Consider the following 22,530-nt stretch of genomic DNA (forward strand, 5'->3'; position numbering starts at 1 on the left):
CTCAGGGTTATTCTCACGGAGCAAAGCCATGTGACAGAATTGGCCACGCTGGAGCAACCAATTCTTCGTCCATGAACTCCTCCTCGCCCTGTTCATGGACTGGGCTTGGGCTGAAGAATGAACTACAGCACCAAGCACATACAATGCACGAACTCTACAACGAGTATGTACACGCAACATGGCTTCAAAACGGTTGGCTGGTCAGAACGAACTTAACAGAACGCACTGAAGAACAGCAAGGCCTGTGAAGAGCGAGCTGAAAATCAGCAACGAGTGGACAACACACTGAATATATCAATGCAAACTGACTACACGCACTGAAAAGCAGATACAAACCTCACAAGCACAAACTGAACAACAGTTAAACGATCTGAAAAATACGAGTCTCACAAGCGCGAATCGTCTCTCACCAAACTTCTACTAACACAAGATAAACACGAGATTAGCAGAAGGGGCCCAACGGGTGGTGCACAAGCTATTGAACTTCCGTTTTATAGTCTCGTCAGACCTGGTGTATGTCACCGCATACTAGACGGTCGGACTTGTGTGACCGTGTGTGTGCAAGTCCGTTCATTCTAAAGTCCGTCGGATGTCTGTCAAAACTCCGACGAAAGTCTGCCGGAATGGCCGTCGGACTTTTGTTGCCGAAAAATCTGCTTGTGTGTATGCGGCCTTAGGGTTGCTGTGAGATAAAATGTAAAGAATCGTGTAATGGTGTGGATAGGATTCTGGGGAAAGGCAGAGGTCAGTTATTTTTATTTATTAAAGTGACTCTGCCCCTCCCCCCTCCAACAAAAAAAAATAAAAATTAAAATAAGAACCAGCCAGTCTGTAAAAGGAGAATAATAACATTTAGTAATCTCCCCGGGTGTGTATGATGCCTAAGGACCCCACTTTGCAGTGCGGTTTCATCTGATAGCCATTACATTGCTGCTCGGACACAGACATCCAACACCCTGGAGAGATGTGATTGCTGATGGTTCTTCAGCCAGTATAGCTTTGCAAGAGGATGGTGGGATTGGATTTTTTTTTTATATAGTGTACAGGGTTTTTTTTTTTTTTTAGTTTTTATGTGACAGTTACTTGACAAGTGTAGAATAGAAGACCTCCAACCATGACCCAAGTCTGCTAGAACATTCCCCCCTCCAAACCCAACTATACAATAAAGAAACACAACAAGGTTTGGTGTCAAATGGCCATCATAGCCTTTTATTAACAATTAAATTAATTCAAAAAGAAATACCATTCCTTAAAACAGAAACAGAGAAATGAAGCTTGGTGGTCTTTGAGGGCAGCAAAACAAAACCTATATTCACTACGGAAAACCTTTAAACCCAAAATACATATGAATTACATGGGATCTGAGGGTAATTTAATGCAGATAAGGTGTGTTTAAAAAGGAACTGCAGTCTGCTCCCAGACCTTAACCAGAATGACAGGGGCATTACTCTTACGTATGAGCTTAGTACAGTTTCGATCCATTTTTTGGATCTGGACATTGCCATTTCTGACCGCCGCATTGTAACCACCACTTTTTTCAAGCCAACGGACAGAAATGGTTACATCTCCACGGACAGCTGCCATTATGGCCCTTAGCTCGACTCTTTCCCCCGCAGCCAATTACTGCGCATCTGTAGAAACTGCACAAACTCTGTTGATTTCGTGAAACAAGCACAGTTCTTGAAGGAACGTTTTGTGGAAAAAGGCTACCAACCGTCCCAGATAGATCAGGAGATTACAAAGGTCTCCCTCATAGATCGCAAGACGCTTACAACTGTGCGACCCAAGCCAATTCCCAGTGATAAGTTCAAGTGGTCCCTGTTCACCCAATTTTCTGTTCAACACAGACAAATTAAACGAATCCTGAATCGCCACTGAAACGTCCTGAAAAATGACCCTGTTCTGGGTCCAGTGCTCCCCAATAGAGCAGGCGTCACTTTCAGAGGGGCTCCATCCCTACGGAATCGCATTTCCAATAATGTTATTGAAGCGCCTACAAAGCCATCCTTTTTTCCAGAAACCAAAGGCTATTATCCCTGCAAAAAATGCAGTGTATGTATACATAACCTTTGTGGTAACCAAAAATCCGTATGTTTTCAGTCTGCCGTTACTTCCACCATCTATCAGATAAAACATTTTGCTACATGCACTACTCGTTACATTGTGTACCTTATTACATCCCCCTGCAATATGCAGTACGTGGGCCACACTATAAGAACATTCAGTACCCGAGTAAACGAACATATTACCTCTATCAAGAAAGGTCGCACTAATCATAGTGTCCCTCGACACTTTTTACAGTTTCACAATAAGAACCCGAGGGGCTCTAAATTTCATGTTATAGATAAGTTTGTCCCATCATGGAGGGGGAGGTCTGCGTACCAGGGGGGTAGCCAAGCTTAAAACGTTTTGGATCTACCAGTTGAAAAGCTATTCCCCCCATGGGTTAAATGTGGAATGGGACATAAACGCATTCATAAATAAATCTTAATAGCTTGAAAAGTCCCCGTAATTTATATATGTTTTTGTGCCATTATTCACTTCTTATAGGATAAAACCACCCTATCAGTACACATGGTTGATGACTGGGGCTTTACATTACTCAATGTGCATATTTTTTGTTTTGTTTTTTTCTATCTTTTTGTCATACTGACCTTATACCATATCTGTTCACATAAGAATATAGTTTTCCTTCCAAGATATATGTATATGAAAAGGGAAAATAACAACTTCTTCCAATAATCTCTTTTTTAATTTTTAACTTTTATCATGTATATTAATATATATTGTCCTCCTCTTGCCACCTACAGCGTCTCTTCCATTCTTCTGGAGACACTGGAAGTTGAGCCCATCGGAGCGCCTTAGATCGGCGCGCAATTACATCCCTCCAAGGCCAGTGTGGGTGTGGTTATCTCACCTCCTGGCCCTGTACATTTACACTTCCTTGAATGGAAAGGAGGCTCAGAGCACGGCGGCCGGTGCGCTATGACGTCACGCGCAGTGACACCGTCACATGACCCTGCTTCAGGGGTTGCAATTGGAGGACAATTTTCCCTGTGTTCCCGGAGTGTCAGCAATGTAGTCCATTACACAGAGCTTGCTATTGATTGGCTGTCATGTCCGCCTAGCGGCGGCATATACAGCTGTTTGCTATCTTATTAATTTCATTGTATATTTATATTAGCGTGGTACAGACATCTAGCTATATGCCCCAGTTGAAGGACCATTGTCCGAAACATGTCGGGTCACTAATGCTTCTGATGTTCTGCTACCACGCGATTTTATTACCACTTTGTGATCACTTTTTATTCACTCGACCTAGTGCGATTTTTCCACCATCTTTTAAATAAAACTACTTTTTATATTGGATTCATGCCCTATGTGGAGATTTTTCTCTTTTCCTTATGAACTGAACACTCATGAGGTGGAAGTCGCCTTCTCCAACAGCCTGCTTCTTCTGAGGGTCATCCCTCTAACTGCTGTGGATCCACCTGACAACCACGGTTATCTCGGATGGAACCCACCACCAGGATTTTCCAGCACAACATCCCTGGGATCGTTTGACCCCTAAAAGCCTGTATGACACTCCACCGTACGGTGACTGTGTCCATCTGCTCCGGTAAGGGTACTCACTTCTGCCACTTACACTTTGATTTCGAATATATGAAGATTTTTTGCTTGAATTGAAATCATTATCTGCACTTGGTTCCAGTTCTTACCCCACTTTAAGAACGCTATACCATATATGTTCATGAACTTTCAACTGCTATGGACTTTCTTTAATTTCTAGTTATTTGTGAATGTTTACCGATTTTAGTTTATTCTCAGTCCACAAACACCACTTGTAACGGTCACTATATGAATTTTATATAGGATGTGAACACACCATCCTGTCACTCACTATATGATATAGGATGTGATTTCCATATAGGATGTGAACACACTTTCCTGTCATCCATTATATTTAGCGCTGCATTTGTTTACTATTTACGTATTTTCTTGCACGGTGCACCACACTGTTACATGCTGGCAGCTTCCACTCGCATTTTATTTTAATTTTTGTAATAGCGCAATTATTTATTAGTTTTAAATATTACTCATTGACCTGACTTCTATTTTAGCATCATAATAATGTGCTCACAATCGGTGTTCCAGTTCATCTGTCATTTCTGAGGAGTGGTTGTTGCTGTCAGTGCCACGAGCCACGCGCTGGGGAGCCGGGGGGGGGCTGGGAGGTGCTGTCAGTGCCAGTCTGTGAGGCTGAGCTGTATTCACTTATCTGTGATGCTGTAGTATACCATGATCTAGGATCCTATATTGAAAGAAATAAGCAAAAGAGAAGCGCCTCCGGATCAGGATCAGTTATCATTTCTTTCATGTCTGGAGCCTGCTTCACGCTTCCCCGGATAGCTTGCCCTGGATCACAGACTGTTTTAAGCCCATGCAAAAGATTTTTGTTCATTTTTTTTTTTTTAATCACACTGTGTCATTGTCCACAAGTTACCTATTCCCCCAGAGTACACTTGTATTTTAACCATTCTTAACCCAGCAACAGCGCTACTTACCTATGTTTTTGTGATCCTATATTCCCTGATCTGTGATGCTATATTGTCAGAAACCATGAATCACATTGAGACAGAAGTACAGTTAAATCACACTTGTTTAATAATAATGAAAAAAAGGTAAGCAGAGTAAACTTAGTCAAAACATAGCCAGAGTTCAGGAACGGATAGTCAGACAAGCCAAAACGTCAGGGAGCCAGAAGTAATGTCAGCCAAGCAAGTCTTTAACAGGAACACAGGAGAGCGTCTCTAGAGATGTGACCAAGGCGAAGGCAGAGATCATCTGGACTGAACAGCTTAAGTGGGCAGGACTGACGAGCAGGATATCATCAACAGGTGAGTCACTGTGGAGAGATAGGAGCTGGCAATTGGCTGACAGCTGAGCGGCCAGCTCAGAGAAGGGAGGGCTGAGCTCAGCCCTGTCATATATACCCTGATCTGTGATCTGTGATGCTATATACCCTGATCTGTGATGCTTAATACCCTGATTTGTGATGCTATATAAAGAAAGTAAAGAATGGGGTGAATGGCGTTCCCTAATTGTGGGGTATGTGATCTATATGTGCAACAACAGTGCTACAAAAATCACTATAATGATATACACATTATGTGATAACCCTTTGTAAAGTATAACTAGATCCAATCAAATCAATCAATACTGAAAAGTAGTGGTCTATTGTACCATAAATCATAAAATCATAAATAACAATGGCGACTCTTGTGCTCAAATTGATCGGTGACTTCTGTGCTCCCACCATGGCTCCCCACTCACCAGCTCCTTATACCCCTACAGGGGTAACAGGCAATATGGAACATCATAGGTAGTCTTCATGGATGGTCTCCTGTGATCCCTCTATCAATGGCCCATGCTTCCACTAAAACAGGACGTCTGGATCGGTCAGCCGCACATCACAACTTCTGCCACCATATCCAGAAAAGGGACCTTCAGGGATAAGTCCTCAGTGGAAGAGATAACAGCCCCATAGTGTAGTATTTTAGATAAAATTGCTTTTATTAAAATGACATAAAAAACAAAAAGTTTTTTCCTAAAGCAGAAATAAAAGCTCCAAAAACACTACAGCGTATGTGCAATAGGTAACCAGGAAGTGCCGTCTCGCAGCGTGCGGTCCAGCTGCGTTCCAAGCTCCCTGTCTCCGTACTGAAAGTGACGTAAGTGCGTAGCCCCGCCTTTTCTGTTACTGTGATGCTATATACCCTGATCTGTAATGCTTTATACCCTGATCTGTAATGCTATATACCCGGATCTGTGAGGCTGAGCTGTGTATATACCCTGCTCTGTGATGTTATATACCCCGATCTGTGATGCTATATTCCCTGATCTGTGAGGCTAATGCTGTATACTCTATCCTGTGATGCCGAGCTGTATACTCCTGACACTATGGGTGGAATACAGGGGACGGAGTGGGTGGATTCTATAAGGGGTGTGGCTTGTAAAAAAAAGTGGGAGGGGTCAAAAAGGAAGGGCGGGGTCTGGTGCCCCCCCCCCCACACACACACACCATACTAGAACTTCACCAGCTGCCACTGGTCTTCATTGAACTTTTACCGCAAGGATAGAAGATCACAATTGTCTAGAATGTCTTGTATGTTGTGGTATTAACAGAACCCTTCACTGGAAACTCCTGAACTCCATTATTTGGAGGGGTGTCCACAAATGTTTGGCCATATACTGTAGTTGTGTACTTTTTTTGCTGCTGCTCTTTTACTCCATTGATATATTACTGTACTAAGAATGTACGTCAGAAAAGTGTTTTGCATTTCATCATTTAGGAACATTATATTTTATTTTTTTCTCTCTGTACAGAATGTTTAAGCCCCCTTATAAATGGAGACATTGAAAAGGCTGAAAATTACGATAAAGGTATGATAAAGGAATGTATGTAAAAATGTTGTGTCTGTACTGACCTATTCATGACTGTTATGCTGAATGTTTTACAGCTTGGGTTGGCTTTGTTTGAACTTGTCCATATATTTGAAAGCAATAAGTATGAAACAATGTCGCGCTACTAGTGGCTTTATAGTGACCAGAGAGTTGGGGAAAAAAGGGGTTATTATTAGTTTTGGTTCAGATAACCATGAAAACTGCGTCCTTGGGTTTTCTTTCTATTATTCATTACCATATCTCCCAACTGTCTCTGATTTGGAACAAAGTCCCTCTGTCCCTCTTTCCTCCTCATGTGCCCCTCATTTTGGTCTGATCTATAAAGTTGTATATAAAATGCACCACTTGACTATCAAAATGTGTTTCCCAGAGCTAAACCTTTTCATGCAATTTCTAAATTGCTGCATTTGTAAATTTCAGAACCCAATATAAAGGAATAGTAGTGCTAAAATATAGCCCTTGTGGATTTAACCTTTTTTTTTTGGTTAATTCTTTTTTAAGGGGTGTGGCAGGGGGCGTGACTTATGCCTACATACGTTTGCTAATAGGTGTCCCCCATTACCATCTCAGATAGTTGGTAGGTATGCATTACTGTGGATAGGGATGAGATGGACTTTTATGTCAGTATTCAAAAGTACACAAAACTTTCACAACTTGAAAAAAGTCCAATGTCTATCTTGCTTGTCTTTTTTTATCTACTGCATTTCTTCAGGTCGCTGCAATCTGCAGTTTTTGACAATTCCTTCTTCTTTCTTCTATCTTCCTTCTTCTTCTTCTTCTTCTTCTTCTGGTTCTTCTGGCTCTTCTGGTTCTTCCTCCGGCGTTCTCGTCCAGCATCTTCTCCGCGGCATCTTCTATCTTCTTCTCCTTGGGCTGCTCTGCACCCATAGCATGGGGGAGGCTCCAGCTCTTCTCTTCATCTTTTTCTCTTCTTTATCTTCTTCTTCATCTTCTTCTCTGCTTCATCTTCTTCTCTTCTTCTCTTCTTCATTTTCTTCTCCGGGCCGCTCCGCATCCATGCTGGCATGGAGGGAGGCTCCTGCTGTGTGACGGCGTCTCCTCGTCTGACGGCCCCCGCCCCCTCTGACGCACGGTGACTTGACGGGACTTCCCTGTGACGTCACGGGGAATGCCACAGGGAAGTCCCGTCATGTCAGAAGAGGAGACGCCGTCACACAGCGGGAGCCTCCCTCCATGCCAGCATGGATGCGGAGCGGCCCGGAGAAGAAGATGAAGAAGAGAAGAAGAGAAGAAAAGAAGAAGATGAAGAAGAAGATGAAGAAGAGAAGAAGATGAAGAGAAGAGCGGGAACCTCCCCCCATGCCATGGGTGCGGAGCGGCCCGAGGAGAAGAAGATAGAAGACGCCACGGAGGAGATGCTGGACGAGAACGCCGGAGGAAGAACCAGAAGAAGAAGATGAAGGAAGATAGAAGAAAGAAGAAGCATTTAAATAAAGGAATTGTCAAAAACTGTCTCTTATCATTTTTAACATTTTTGACAGTTTTTTTGTGAAATGGTAGGGGTAAGTACCCCCTTACCATTTCACACGGGGGGGGCGGGATCTGGGGGTCCCCTTGTTAAAGGGGGCTTCCAGATTCCGATAAGCCCCCCGCCCGCAGACCCCCACAACCTCCAGCCAGGGTTTGTGGGGATGAGGCCCTTGTCCTCATCAACATGGGGACAAGGTGTTTTGGGGGGCTACCCCAAAGCACCCTCCCAGCGTTGAGGGCATGTGGCCTGGTACGGTTCAGGAGGGGGGGCGCTCTCTCATCCCCCCTCTTTTCCTGTGGCCTGCCAGGTTGCGTGCTCGGATAAGGGTCTGGTATGGAATTTAGGGGGACCCCCACGTAATTTTTTTTTTTTTTAAATTTTGGCCGGGGTTCCCCTTAATATCCGTACCAGACCTGAAGGGCTTGGTATGGAATTTAGGGGAACCCCCACGTCATTTTTTTTTTTGTATTCTGGTTCGGGGTTCCCCTGTGGGGAATTCCCATGCTGTTTTTATCAATGAACTTCTATGTGTATTGTCAGACTGGCAATGCAATAGCCGCGAGTAGTTTTAAATGGCTTTTTTCCTTTGAAATGTCATTTTGCTGTCAGACTGTTCTAAACACGGGAAACATGCGCCCCTTTACAGGCATTCTATAGACACCCCCCCAGCTACAAAATTTAAAGGGATATTACACTTGTATTGTTTGACTTTAAGCATTATTAAAATCACTGCTCCTGAAAAAACGGCCGTTTTTAAAACTTTTTTTTGCATTGATCCATGTCCCCTGGGGCAGGACCCAGGTCCCCAAACACTTTTTATGACAATAACTTGCATATAAGCCTTTAAAATTAGCACTTTTGATTTCTCCCGTAGACTTTTAAAGGGTGTTCCGCGGCATTCGAATTTGCTCGAACTCGAAGCTCATCCCTACTTAGGACCAGAAACTAGACTGACTTCAGCTTCCTGTACAATGAGATTTTACCCATTAAAGTATATGTGAACCCTCACCTTGTAAAAGAACCCATTCAGTTTAAAATAGAAATGCAAGGCAAAATGTTTATGTGCATGTATAAAAAAACAATTCTAAATACCTCTTCTTCTTTTTTTTTTTTTTTTTACTTTTTATAAGTGATTACATGACCTCTGCTCATAGCTGCATAGGGCAACTTAAATAGCTGGAGGTGTAGACTGTAGGTGGTGGTGGGGGGGGGGGTGTCAGCAGGAGGCAGAGGGGGAGCTATACATTGATCTTCCCAGTGATTAGCTGGGTAGGGGGTGTCTCGGCACAAGTCTGACCAATGGAGTGCAGGCAGGCTGTGCTCCCAAGTAGAATGCAAAGAAGAAAACTGACCACACTGAGAGGAATGTGGGTCCTTATCTAGTGTGGTCAGTTTGAAATAAGTAAGCAGATGGACTGGCAGGATCACCAGGGATTTCACACAAAGGAAGCAATACAAAGAGAACAGGAGTCTTTGGAAGTACATGATACAGTAGGCACCACATATTAGGATCATGAATTGATGAGGTAACATATGCTTTAAGCCAGATTTCAGATACCGTGTGAAATTGTGTTTAATACTACCCGGTTTGCAAATACCGTATTTATCGGCGTATAACACACACTTTTTTCCCCTTAAAATCAGGGGAAAATCGCGGGTGCGTGTTATACGCCGATCCCCTGCGATCCTGACCTGTCAGAATTAAAAAATCGCTGACTGCGATTTGAAAATGGCGCTGCCGGCGCCGAAATACACGGTTCCGGTCCTCGGCTCTTCTCGGCGGCTTTCAGTTTCACTCGAGCGCCGCCCGAACCTAGCCGAGTATACTCGGCTAGTTTCGGATAGCTCCGCTCACCGTCCGAGTGGAACCGAAAGTAAACGAGAGCCGCCGAGAAGAGCCGAGGACCGGCTCTGTGTATTTCGGCGCCGGCGGCGCCATTTTCAAATCAAACTGGGGCAAGGCTGGACTGGGGCAAGGCTGGACTGGACACTGGGGAAGGCTGCACTGACATGGCTGCACTGACATGGCTGCACTAGCAAGGCTGCACTGACATGGCTGCACTGACATGGCTGCACTAGCAAGGCTGCACTGACATGGCTGCACTGACATGGCTGCACTAGCAAGGCTGCACTGACATGGCTGCACTGGCAAGGCTGCACTGGCAAGGCTGCACTGACATGGCTGCACTGACATGGCTGCACTAGCAAGGCTGCACTGACATGGCTGCACTGACATGGCTGCACTAGCAAGGCTGCACTGACATGGCTGCACTGGCAAGGCTGCACTGACATGGCTGCACTGACAAGGCTGCACTGACAAGGCTGCACTGGGCAAGGCTGGACTGGGGCAAGGCTGCACTGAGAAGGCTGCAATGATGGGCATTTAAATGTAAGTTTTTTTCCCTTCAACTTCCCTCCTAAAAGTTTTTTTTCCTTAAAATTCCCTCCTAAATTGAGGTGCGTGTTATACGCCGGTGCGTGTTATACGCCGATAAATACGGTAGTTTTTAGTGCCACTGATATTTGCCCCATATTTGCAATTGTTTGCTGTTATTGTAACTATTATTTACATTTCGCCCAAATAAACACCCTTTTATTCAGCCTTGGTTTGTCAGAGAGCATAGTACTGCCAGAGGGGTCATTTGTATCAGGGAACCCAATCATCTAGCAGCTCCTTCGTGGGTAGTGCTACATACAATATCGGGATAATTCCCTCTTCCACTAGAAAAATAATTGTCACTTTCACAACCTAGTGTCCTACCTTTTACTGACAGAAAAATCAGCCAATCTGAGTACAGGTAGTGATGTCTGGGCACAGGAGGGAAAGGTGATTAAGTTGGCAGAAGTACCATGGCAGATGATTATAGGCCTGACTTAAAGGTGGTTCATTGGGTCTTTCCAGCCATCAGGTATGATAGCAACTATGTGGGTTTGATTTTTTTTCCCCTAAAGCAGAAGGGGCCCAACGGGTGGCGCACAAGCTATTGAACTTCCGTTTTATAGTCTCGTCAGACCTGGTATATGTCACCGCGTAGTAGACGGTCCGACTTGTGTGACCATGTGTGTGCAAGTCCGTTCATTCGGAAGTCCGTCAGAAGTCCGTCAAAAGTCAGACGAAAGTCCGCCGGAATGGCCGTCGGACTTTTGTTGCCGAAAAGTCCGCTCGTGTGTATGCGGCCTTAGGGTTGCTGTGAGATAAAATGTAAAGCATCGTGTAATGGTGTGGATAGGATTCTGGGGAAAAAACATAAAGGCAGAGGTCAGTTATTTTTATTTATTAAAGTGACTCTGCCCCTCCCCCCTCCAACAAAAAAAAATTCAAAATTAAAATAAGAACCAGCCAGTCTGTAAAAGGAGAATAATAACATTTAGTAATCTCCCCGGGTGTGTTTGATGCCGAAGGACCCCACTTCGCAGTGCGGTTTCATCTGATAGCCATTACATTGCTGCTGGGACACAGACATCCAACACCCTGGAGAGATGTGATTGCTGATGGTTCTTCAGCCAGTATAGCCCTGCAAGAGGATGGTGGGATTGGTATTTTTTTTTTATATATATATATACAGTATATGTGTGTGTGTGTATACAGTATATATATATATATATATATATATATATATATATATATATATATATATATATATATATATTCTACAGCGTTTTTTTTTTAGTTTTAGTTTTTATGTGACAGTTACTTGACAAGTGTAGAATAGAAGACCTCCAACCATGACCCAAGTCTGCTAGAACATCCCCCCTCCAAACCCAACTATACAATAAAGAAACTCAACAAGGTTTGGTGTCAAATGGCCATCACAGCCTTTTATTAACAATTAAATTCATTCAAAAAGAAATAACATTCCTTACATCTTTGCCATTCTGAAGCTTCCCTCCAACCATGTTGTATAGTTTTTTATATATACTGTGATTCTGTACTTGCCAAATATGCTGCAGAAATCTCCCTCTACTGAGTCTGGCTGCAACCATTTTAACTGTGGGCAGCTGTAGCTGCTGCCTGTTCACTTCCTGGATTGACGTAGACACACAGAAGCACACCTCTAGCTCTGCAGCTCTCATTGGCCCTCTTATGACTCATCCCCCCTCCCTTCCTGGCAAACTCTGACCAGAGTGAGAGAATGAGAGCAGTGCATGATGCCATAATCCTAGGCTAATGACGAGAAACAGGAAGTGGGTTGTATAAGATATTTACTGGCAGAAAAAAATGTTTTACTATCCAAAGTTAAAACAACAACAAGGGCAGAAGATTTAATAGATGGAAAGTGCTTTAACCACTTCATGACCAGGCTATTTTTTTCGATACGGCACTGCGTTACTTTAACTGACAATTGCGGCGGTTGTACGACACTGTACCCAAATAAAATTGGTGTCACTTTTTTTTTTTTCCTCACAAATTTTTTTTTGTGGAATTTGATCACCACTGTAGTTTAATTTTTTGTGCTATAAACAAAAAAAAAGCGACAATTTTGAAGGCTAATATGCAAGTTATTGTCATAAAAAGTGTTTGGGGACCCAGGTCCTGCCCCAGGGGACATGGATCAATGCACTCTCATCCCCCCCTCTTTTCCTGCGGCCTGCCAGGTTGCGTGCTCGGATAAGGGTCTGGTATGGATTTTTGGGGGGACCCCACGCCGTTTTTTTTTTTTTTTTTGGCGCGGGGTTCCCCTTAAAATCCATACCAGACCCGAATTTAGGGGGAACCCCACGTCATTTTTTTTTTTTAATTTTGGCCGGAGTTCCCCTTAATATGCAAACCAGACCTGAAGGGCCTGGTATGGAATTTAGGGGGACTTCCACGTCATTTTTTTTTAAATTTTGGTTCGGGGTTCCCCTTTGGGGAATTCCCATGCCGTTTTTATCAATGAACTTCTATGTGTATTGTCAGCAATGCAATAGCCGCGGGTAGTTTTAAATGAGTTTTTTCCTTCAAAATGTCATTTTGCTGTCAGACTGTTCTAAACACAGGAAACATGCGCCCCTTTACAGGCATACTATAGACACCCCCCAGGTACAAAATTTAAAGGGATATTACACTTTTATTGTTTGACTTTAAGCATTATTAAAATCACTGCTCCTGAAAAAACGGCTGTTTTTAAAACTTTTTTTTGCATTGATCCATGTCCCCTGGGGCAGGACCCGGGTCCCCAAACACTTTTTATGACAATAACTTGCATATTAGCCTTTAAAATTAGCACTTTTGATTATTCATGTTCGTGTCCCATAGACTTTAATGGTGTTTGCGTGTTCGAACAAACTTTTTTCCTGTTCGCATGTTCTGGTGCGAACCGAACAGGAGGGTGTTCGGCTCATCCCTAGTCTTTGGTAAAAAAAATCCCAATAAGCATATATTGATTGGTTTGCACAAAAGTTATAGCGTTTAAAAAACTAAATGATATAGTTTTGGAATTTTTATTTATTCGATTATTTATAATTTTTTTTCGTACTAGTGATGGAGGCGATCAGAGACTTATAGCGGGACTGCAATATTGCGGCAGACAAATCAGACACCTAACTGACACTTTTTTGGTAAACAGTGACACTAATACCGTGATCAGTGCTACAAAATATGCACTGTCACTGTACTAATGACACTGGCAGTGAAGGGGTTAACGTCAGGGGCAATCAAAGGGTTAAATGTGTTCCTAGGGAGTGCTTGCTAACTGTGGGGGAGGTGCTTTTACTAGGGGAAGGCAAAGATCCATGTTCCTGCTTAGCAGGAAGACAGGATCACACCCTTCCCTTGTCACAGAACAGTGATCTGCCTTGTTTACAAATCGCTGTTCTGCCTGTCTCCCAAACAATCAGTGGGCATTGCATCCGCCGGACCCTCTGATTGGATTCTGCTGTATCCAATCACAGCAGTAGCGTGCGTGCCCCAGACCCGGAAGTGCAAGATTACATACAGGTACTGTACGTGATTCTACCCAGATCGGCCGCCCTGCCGCAGTAAATGGGGCGGTTGGCATCTGGTTAAAAATATTGTTATTTTTCATGAATATATAGCCAGATGAAAAAAATATTACTGGGAGTTTTCTTTTAAATATTACTCATTGACCTGACTCCTATTTTAGCATCATAATAATGTGCTCACAATCAGTGTTCCAGTTCATCTGTCATTCTGGGGAGTGGTTGTTGCTGTCAGTGCCACGAGCCCTGCGCTGGGGGGGGGGGGGGGTGCTGTCTGTGAGGCTGAGCTGTATTCACTTATCTGTGATGCTGTATACCATGATCTGTGATCCTATACTCCCTGATCTGTGATGCTATATTGTCAGAAACCATGAATCACACTGAGGCAGAAGTACAGTTAAATCACACTTGTTTAATAATAATGAAAATAAGGTAAGCAGAGTAAAGTTAGCCAGAGTTCAGGAACGGATAGTCAGACAAGCCAAAACGTCAGGGAGCCAGAAGGAATGTCAGCCAAGCAAGTCTTTAACAGGAACACAGGAGAGCGTCTCTAGCGATGTGACCATGGCGAAGGCAGAGATCATCTGGACTGAACGGCTTAAGTGGGCAGGACTGACGAGCAGGATATCATCAACAGGTGAGTCACTGTGGAGAGGTGGGAGCTGGCAATTGGCCGACAGCTGAGCGGCCAGCTCAGAGAAGGGAGGGCTGAGCCCAGCGCTGTCATATATACCCTGATCTGTGATGCTATATACCCTGATCTGTGATGCTATATACCCTGATCTGTGATGCTATATAAAGAAAGTAAAGAATGGGGTGAATGACGCTCCCTAATTGTGGGGTATGTGATCTATGTGTGCGACAACAGTGCTACAAAAACCACTATAATGATATACACATTATGTGATAACCCATTGTAAAGTATAACTAGATCCAATCAAATCAATCAATACTGAAAATTAGTGGTCTATTGTACCATAAATCATAAAATCATAAATAACAATGTGTAAAACTCAGTGATATACAGTTATATGCAGTGCTAGGCATATATGCAATGTTGTGCCAATCTGTTACAAAATGTGCATCATATCAAGTCCAGTATGGAAAAAAAAAATGACAAACACTGCAATTGTTCAAAAAAGTGTTTCAAAAAAGTTCAAACAGTCTGGTGAATCTTGTGCTCAAATTGATCGGTGACTTCTGTGCTCCCCCTATGGCTCCCCACTCACCAGCTCCTTATACCCCTATAGGGGTGACAGGCAATATGGAACATCATAGGTAGTCTTCATGGATGATCTCCTGTGATCCCTCTATCAATGGCCCATGCTTCCACTAAAACAGGACGTCTGGATCAGTCAGCTGCACATCACAACCTCTGCCACCATATCCAGAAAAGGGACCTTCAGGGATAAGTCCTCAGTGGAAGAGATAACACCCCCATAGTGTAGCATTTTAGATAAAATTGCTTTTATTAAAATGACATAAAAAACAAAAAGTTTTTTCCTAAAGCAGGAATAAAAGCTCCAAAAACACTACAGCGTATGTGCAATAGGTAACCAGGAAGTGCGGTCTGCTGGCAAATGTAGATTGTCTAAGGATATTTTTAGACCCTCGATAAGTCTGCATAAGATGTACCTTACAATCCCCACAGGCCTGTGAGATTAGCCCATTGAGACAATGATAAAAAACTGACAAAAGTCTCGCCAAGCAAATCTAATCTTTATTCTTTGGTGTGAATATTTAAAGGGGGCTTTCAGAAACTGCCGCCCCTTGACTGCGTCATACAAATTATCCAATAAAATACAGAAACAATTTATGACAAAAGTGAAACTAATTATTTTTAAGATATCACATGCTTTACAGGAAACGAAACACAAAAGATAACAGGGATGTGAGAAACGAAACTAGATTACATTACACTCCTAGTAATATGTGAAATAGAGTACAGGGAAAAAAAACAAAATGGAAACTTAAGTTATAAAATGGATGTGCTTAAGCTAAATATCCCTTCAATCCCCTCTTAGATCATATAAGATGATCTCTACATTCTATCTAGTGTTCTAGTACTTCTTTGAGATTGTGGCATAGATTGCCTGATGATTCTTCATGTATGTCATGTAGGATAGAACCTTATTATCAGGAGATTGAATGCGTGCAAATGCATGCAAATACAACACTTAAAGCAGAGGTAAAGAATCAGAGCAAGGATAAATATTATATTAGTCAGGCACCTTGGCACTCATGTTAGAGATCCAAGTACACCATTCGTAGTCCTCAGTCATTTCACATAAACCTGTGAGAGCTACACTCATGCTTTCTATAGCTAACTCATGTAGTTCTAGCTGTTTTCTAATTGCTCTAGTTTCTATGTTTAACATAGCAATGTCATCTGAATTCCTCTCCATTATCTCATCCAATATACTTGAATAATTGTTCAACCTTTTCATCATGTCTATACCCCATCCTGTCCAAGAAGGAAACCATGCCCAGGCAATATCTTGTTTATGGAACAATTCCCTTTTGTCGCAGTGTTTGAGGGGGTATCTGGGGTGTATACTGGCCTCTAGATTCGCACATGGAGATGTTAAATATTGACCTACTACAAATAGAAGAGTTAGTCTGTGTCTCATTCCCTAAATTAAAACACCAATCAGGGGAATGAGTTTTACCTGCTATTGGAAAGTTAACAGTGTTATTTATGTACAGAGTGGATATGTTAGTTAAGAAGGCAGGAGGAGTCTCGTTGAGGAAGGAGGAAATATTTAAAGGTACAGCCAAAAGGGAATTCGGGCAGTACTAGGATGTAATTTGCTACATATCCAACATTCTTCATACCCTGATTTTTGAGCATAAGCATACTTACATTTTAGTAAAAGAATCTTATCAGTAAAACTATCTCCAATCTCTCTCTTTGTTCTAGCTTGTGTCACTGTAATGTTCTCGTGTGTGTGTGTGTGTGTGTTCCCACAGATACTTTTAATTGCACCCAAATCTTCAGGGTGGTAGATACAGTTAGTGATGATCCAGTTGGGCAGGAACACTATCAGAGAGATCAGGATCAGGAGGCAAAATGCCTTGCCAGAAGTCTGTGGTGAAATAAGTGAGGTCATCTTCTCTGGCCGGACCTGCTTTCCCAGGAACTCCTCTTTCATCTGCTTGGACTTCTGCTTGAGGGCCTCCTTTATCCAAGGTCTTCTTCCTGCTCCTGGGGCTTTGGGGAACCTTTTTTACTCAGCTGGCATGGATCCAGGACTGGCAGTTTTCCACTAGGATGGCTGTTCTGGTCACTGCAACCACTGTGGTAGGAGGTCCAAAGGGATACTCTTGCTTCTTATTTCTGTTCAGCTGGTGTCTCCCACCTTGAAGGGGTGAGTAGCTTCCTGTGAAGAAAAAGGAGAGGTGCGAGCAACATTTCTTTCGACTGTATCCAATGTTTCAACCAATTTTCTTACATATTCTTCCTGTATTAAGTCTAAATCTCCCTTTTCTACAATTAAAGGTGATCTGGCCCATGGGGTGGGGAAAGGTCTACCCATTAAAAATTCAAAAGGTGAATACCCTGTTGTTTTGGAAGGGGTCATTCTTATTTCCGCCAGGACTGCTGGGAGGACCTTTTTCCAGTTGGCAAAGGTTCCTCCTGTGGCCTTTCTTATCTTTTATTGTTCTGTTCATTCTTTCTACTATGCCTGAGCTTTGAGGTTGGTAGGGAATGTGGAACTTCCATTCTATCTTGAGAGTTTTTACCAAGTCCTGGTAGACCCTGGCCATGAAAGCTGGACCATTATCTGAGTTTATTTGAAGTGGGCATCCCCATCGAGGAATGATTTCCTGAGTGAGGATCCTCACTACTGTTTGTGCATCTTCTTTTGTGCTCACGAAAAGTTCGACCCATCTTGAGAATATAAAAATCTCTACTCAGAAGATCAGCAGATCCACCGTGACCTGTATACCTGCGTGGCCTATTCTGTGGTACTGTGAGATGAAAAGTGATGCACTTGCCGCTGGTATACATGTTTTCCCCTCTTTGCAGAGAAGTCCAGTTTTTTGGATCTTTCTGCACACCCTTTTTATCCCAGTCCCTTAACTCATAATTTGATGCATAATCCTGGAGATCTGCAAGTGACTGTTCAAATGGGGATAGGTCAGGTATCAGCAGAGCCATTTGGATGTCTGCTGTCTGTGAGATAGCAGCTTGTTTAGCAGCAAGGTCAGCCAGAGCGTTTTCCCTGGCTATCTCTGTCTGTTGGCCTGTATGTGCTCTGCAATGTACTATAGCCAGTGTTTTAGGTAGCTGGATAGCTTTTAGCAATAACATTACCAAAGAAGAATGTGAAACGTTCTTTCCATCTGCTGCCACAAAGCCATGCCTACTTCATATCACACCGAAGTCGTGTACCACGCCGTACCCATACTTCGAGTCAGTGTAAATGTTTACATCCTGACCTTCAAAGATCGGGCATGCTTTAGTGAGTGCAATTAATTCAGCAGCCTGTGCTAATTGACATGAGATAGGTTTGGCCTCAAGTATAACATCTGGAAGCTGCACGACTGCATACCCTGCATTGTATGTGTGATCATTTGGCCTAGAGCAAGAGCCATTCACAAAAACACTCTGTGTGTCTGGTAGTGCTGTGGAAGACAAATCAGACCTGGGTGATGTGTCTCGGTGAATGAGGTCAACGCAGTCATGTTGTGGCACAACCTCATCCTGTTCTCCTTTTAATCCTAAAAGGGCGTTTAAAATTGGCACTGGGCCTGCAGTGGGAGAAACATATTTGATGTGCAATTTTGGATTGGACAGCAAAATCACCTCATATCCGCTCAACCTCTGAGCAGACATGTGCTGTGTATGTACATTTTTCAACAGGATTGACACATTGTGGGTGGTGTGAAGTGTGGTGTCGTGTCCCCAGAGTGAAAGAAGTGGCCATCTCAACCACCATTACACAGAATGCTAGAGTTCTGAGACACGCGGGCATGCCTTGAACCTGCACCGGGACCATCTTTGAGAGAAAAAAAAAAAAAAAATACAGGGCGCAGTCTCCCACCATGTTCCTGGGCCAGTACTCCCGCCAATGTTCTGCAAATTTACCTGGCAAACAAGTTATACATTTTGCCATATTTCAGGGAGGCCGAGGCTCGGGCTGGTAACCATTGCACATTTCAACATGGCAAAAACATTTAACATTTCATCAGACCATTTTACAGTATCAGACATTTCAGAGAGGGTTGCTTGTCTCTAGGGATGAGCCGAACACCCCCCGGTTCGGTTCGCACCAGAACCTGCGAACGGACCGAAAGTTCGCACGAACGTTAGAACCCCATTGACGTCTATGGGACTCGAACGTTCAAAATCAAAAGTGCTCATTTTAAAGGCTAATTTGCATGGTATTGTCCTAAAAAGGGTTTGGGGACCCGGGTCCTACCCCAGGGGACATGTATCAATGCAAAAAAAACTTTTAAAAACGGCCGTTTTTTCGGGAGCAGTGATTTTAATGATGCTTAAAGTAAAAAAAAAAAGTGAACTATTCCTTTAAATATCGTACCTGAGGGGTGTCTATAGTATGCCTGTAAAGTGACGCGTGTTTCCCGTGTTTAGAACAGTCCCTGCACCAAATGTCATTTTTAAAGGAAAAAATCTCATTTAAAACTGCTTGCGGGTTTAATGTAATGTCGGGTCCTGGCAATATGGATGAAAATCAGTGAGACAAACGGCATGGGTACCCCCCAGTCCATTACCAGGCCCTTTGGGTCTTGTATAGATATTAAGGGGAACCCCGCACCCAAATTAAAATAAGGAAAGGTGTGGGGCCACCAGGCCCTATATACTCTGAACAGCAGTATACAGGCTGTAGGTTTGTTGTTAAGTAGAATCTCTTTGTAATTTTGAACGGGTACATTTTTAACGTGTTTAGCTCCAGCCAAAAAATCTTTTTTAAGCTTTTTGGAAAACATAGGGAAGGGTTATCACCCCTGTGACATTTGTTTTGCTGTCTTTCCTCCTCTTCAGAAGATTTCACCTCACTTTTTGTCCCAATGGATTGGAAAGCATCAGTGGAAAGGAGAAATGTTTTTCCCATATTAACTCTTACAGGAGAGAATTTCCCTTCCTAGGGGTAGATTTATTCTCACTTCCTGTTGTCTCCTTCCGTTTGCAAGTAGGAGTCGTTTGTAAGTTAGTTGTTTGAAAGTAGGGTCCTGCCCTATATACTCAGCAGAAATTTGGGCCTTAGGTGTTGCTGTGGCCACAACACTGTAAGCCCTCACAGGGCTCTGCTGTGAAATATTAGATCAAGAATTGTAATTACATGCCCCTGTTGAACAGGAGCTGAAAAATTAGGCCTTAGGCACTGGTGCTGGTGCCACAACACTGCAACCCCTCACAGACACTCTAGTTGGAATGCAGGAACGAGCCCTGCTGCAAAGTATTGCATCAAAAATTGTAATTACACGCCCCTGTTAAACAAGGGCTGAAAAATTGGGCCTTAGGCACTGGTGCTGGTGCCACAACACTGCAACCCCTCACAGACACTCTAGTTGGAATGCAGGAACGAGCCCTGCTGCAAAGTATTACATCAAAAATCGTAATTACACGCCCCTGTTAAACAGGGGCTGAAAAATTGTGCCTTAGGCACTGGTGGTGGCGCCCAGAACCAAAAATGCTCTTACAAGCTATCAGCGTGATGATTGAGGAGGAAGAGGATAATTACTCAGGAATAGTCACTCAGCATCAGCATAGGCAGTCTTTGAAGGGATCTGAGATTTCAAAAAAAATTATTCAGTTACATCAGCATCAGGTGCTTGGTAGCTGGTGGTGATCCAAGACTCATTCATTTTTATGAAGGTCAGTCGATCGACCGAGTCAGTGGACAGACGCACCCTGTGATCGGTTACCACGCCTCCAGCAGCACTGAATGTGCGTTCCGAAAGAACGCTGGATGCAGGACAGGCCAGTAGCTCAATTGCATACTGTGCAAGCTCTGGCCAGTGATCCATCCTCAAGACCCAGTAACCCAGAGGATTTTCGGTGGGAAAGGTGTCCAAGTCTGATCTTGCCTCTAGGTATTCCTGCACCATGTAAAACAGACGCTGGCGATGGTTGCTGGAACCGATCATACCTTGGGGTTGCGGACCAAAAAATTGTCTGAACGCATCGGTCAGACGGCCACCTTCTCCACCGCTCCTTCTTTGACTGACCGAAGCCTCAGCAACACGTTGTCCAGAAACAGGAGTTTGTAACCGCCCAGTCTCTGGGAACGCGTTGCACAGACCTTTCTGCAAGGCCTCCCGAAGATGTTTCATCCTCTGCTCCCTCTGCGATGGCAAGATAAGGTCCGCAACCTTACCCTTGTAACGTGGATCAAGGAGGGTTGCCAGCCAGTATTGGTCCTTCTCCTTGATACCACGAATACGAGGATCCTTACGCAGGCTTTGCAGGATCAGGGAGGCCATGCAGCGTAGGTTTGCTGAGGCATTCGGTCCGGAGTCCTCTGGGTCACTAAGGACGACATGGTCCGCAGCCACCTCCTCCCAGCCACGTACAAGTCCATGTGTTTCTTGGGACTGATCCCTTAAAGACTGCTGCTGATGCTGAGTGCCAGGCTCCACCTCCATACTGACACAATCTTCCTCCTCTTCCTCCTCGTCCTCTTCCTGTGTGATCGGCGGGCACGCAGGAACACTGTCTGGATAAAGGGGGCCTTGAGAGCTAAGGAAGTCCTCCTCTTCCTGCCTCTGTTCTGCCTCAAGTGCCCTGTCCATTATTCCACGCAGCGTGTGCTCCAACAGGTGGACAAGGGGGACAGTGTCACTGATGCATGCACTGTCACTGCTCACCATCCTCGTGGCCTCCTCAAATGGTGACAGGACAGTGCATGCATCCCTGATCATGGCCCACTGGTGTGGGGAAAAAAAACCAAGCTCCCCTGACCCTGTCCTGGTGCCATAGTCGCACAGGTACTCATTGATGGCCCTCTGCTGCGTGTGCAGCCGCTGCAGCATGGCCAACGTTGAGTTCCACCTGGTGGGCATGTCACAGATTAGGCGGTTCTTGGGCAGGTTAAACTCCTTTTGGAGGTCCGTCAGCCGAGCACTGGCATTATATGACCGGCGGAAATGCACACAGACTTTCCTGGCCTGCCTCAGGACATCCTGTAAGCCTGGGTACCTGCCCAAGAACCGCTGCACCACCAAGTTAAGGACGTGAGCCAAACAGGGCACATGGGTCATTTGTCCCTGTCGGAGGGAAGAGAGGAGGTTGGTGCCATTGTCGCAAACCACCATTCCTGCCTTAAGTTGGCGTGGCGTCAACCACCTCTGAACCTGCCCCTGCAGAGCTGACAGAACCTCTGCCCCAGTGTGGCTCCTGTCCCCCAAGCACACCAGCTCAAGCACCGCATGGCATCTTTTGGCCTGCGTACTTGCGTAGCCCCTTGAACGACTACGGAGCACCGCTGGTTCCGAGGAAGAGGCCATGGAGGAAGAAGAAGAGGAGGGGGTGGAGGAGAGAGGTGTGTCACAATCATTAGCATTTTGGAGGCGTGGTGGCGGAACAACCTCCAACACTACTGCACCTTGTCCTGCATCCTTCCCAGCTGCCAGCAGAGTCACCCAATGCGCCGTGAAACTTAGGTAACGTCCCTGTCCATGCC

At 44.2% G+C, this 22,530-nt stretch overlaps 1 protein-coding gene across 1 annotated transcript in view; it reads left to right on the forward strand.

The window, feature by feature from the left end:
• The window catches only part of LOC141105627 (uncharacterized), a 150,636-nt gene that overhangs the window by 80,091 nt on the left and 48,015 nt on the right, over positions 1-22,530 (forward strand). The window contains exon 4 of the mRNA XM_073595586.1: positions 6,388-6,444. Coding sequence (XP_073451687.1) covers positions 6,388-6,444 — 57 coding nt within the window. The remainder of the gene's footprint in view (positions 1-6,387; positions 6,445-22,530) is intronic.

Source organism: Aquarana catesbeiana, linkage group LG08 (assembly GCF_042186555.1).
Source record: "Aquarana catesbeiana isolate 2022-GZ linkage group LG08, ASM4218655v1, whole genome shotgun sequence".
NCBI classification, from domain to species: domain Eukaryota; kingdom Metazoa; phylum Chordata; class Amphibia; order Anura; family Ranidae; genus Aquarana; species Aquarana catesbeiana.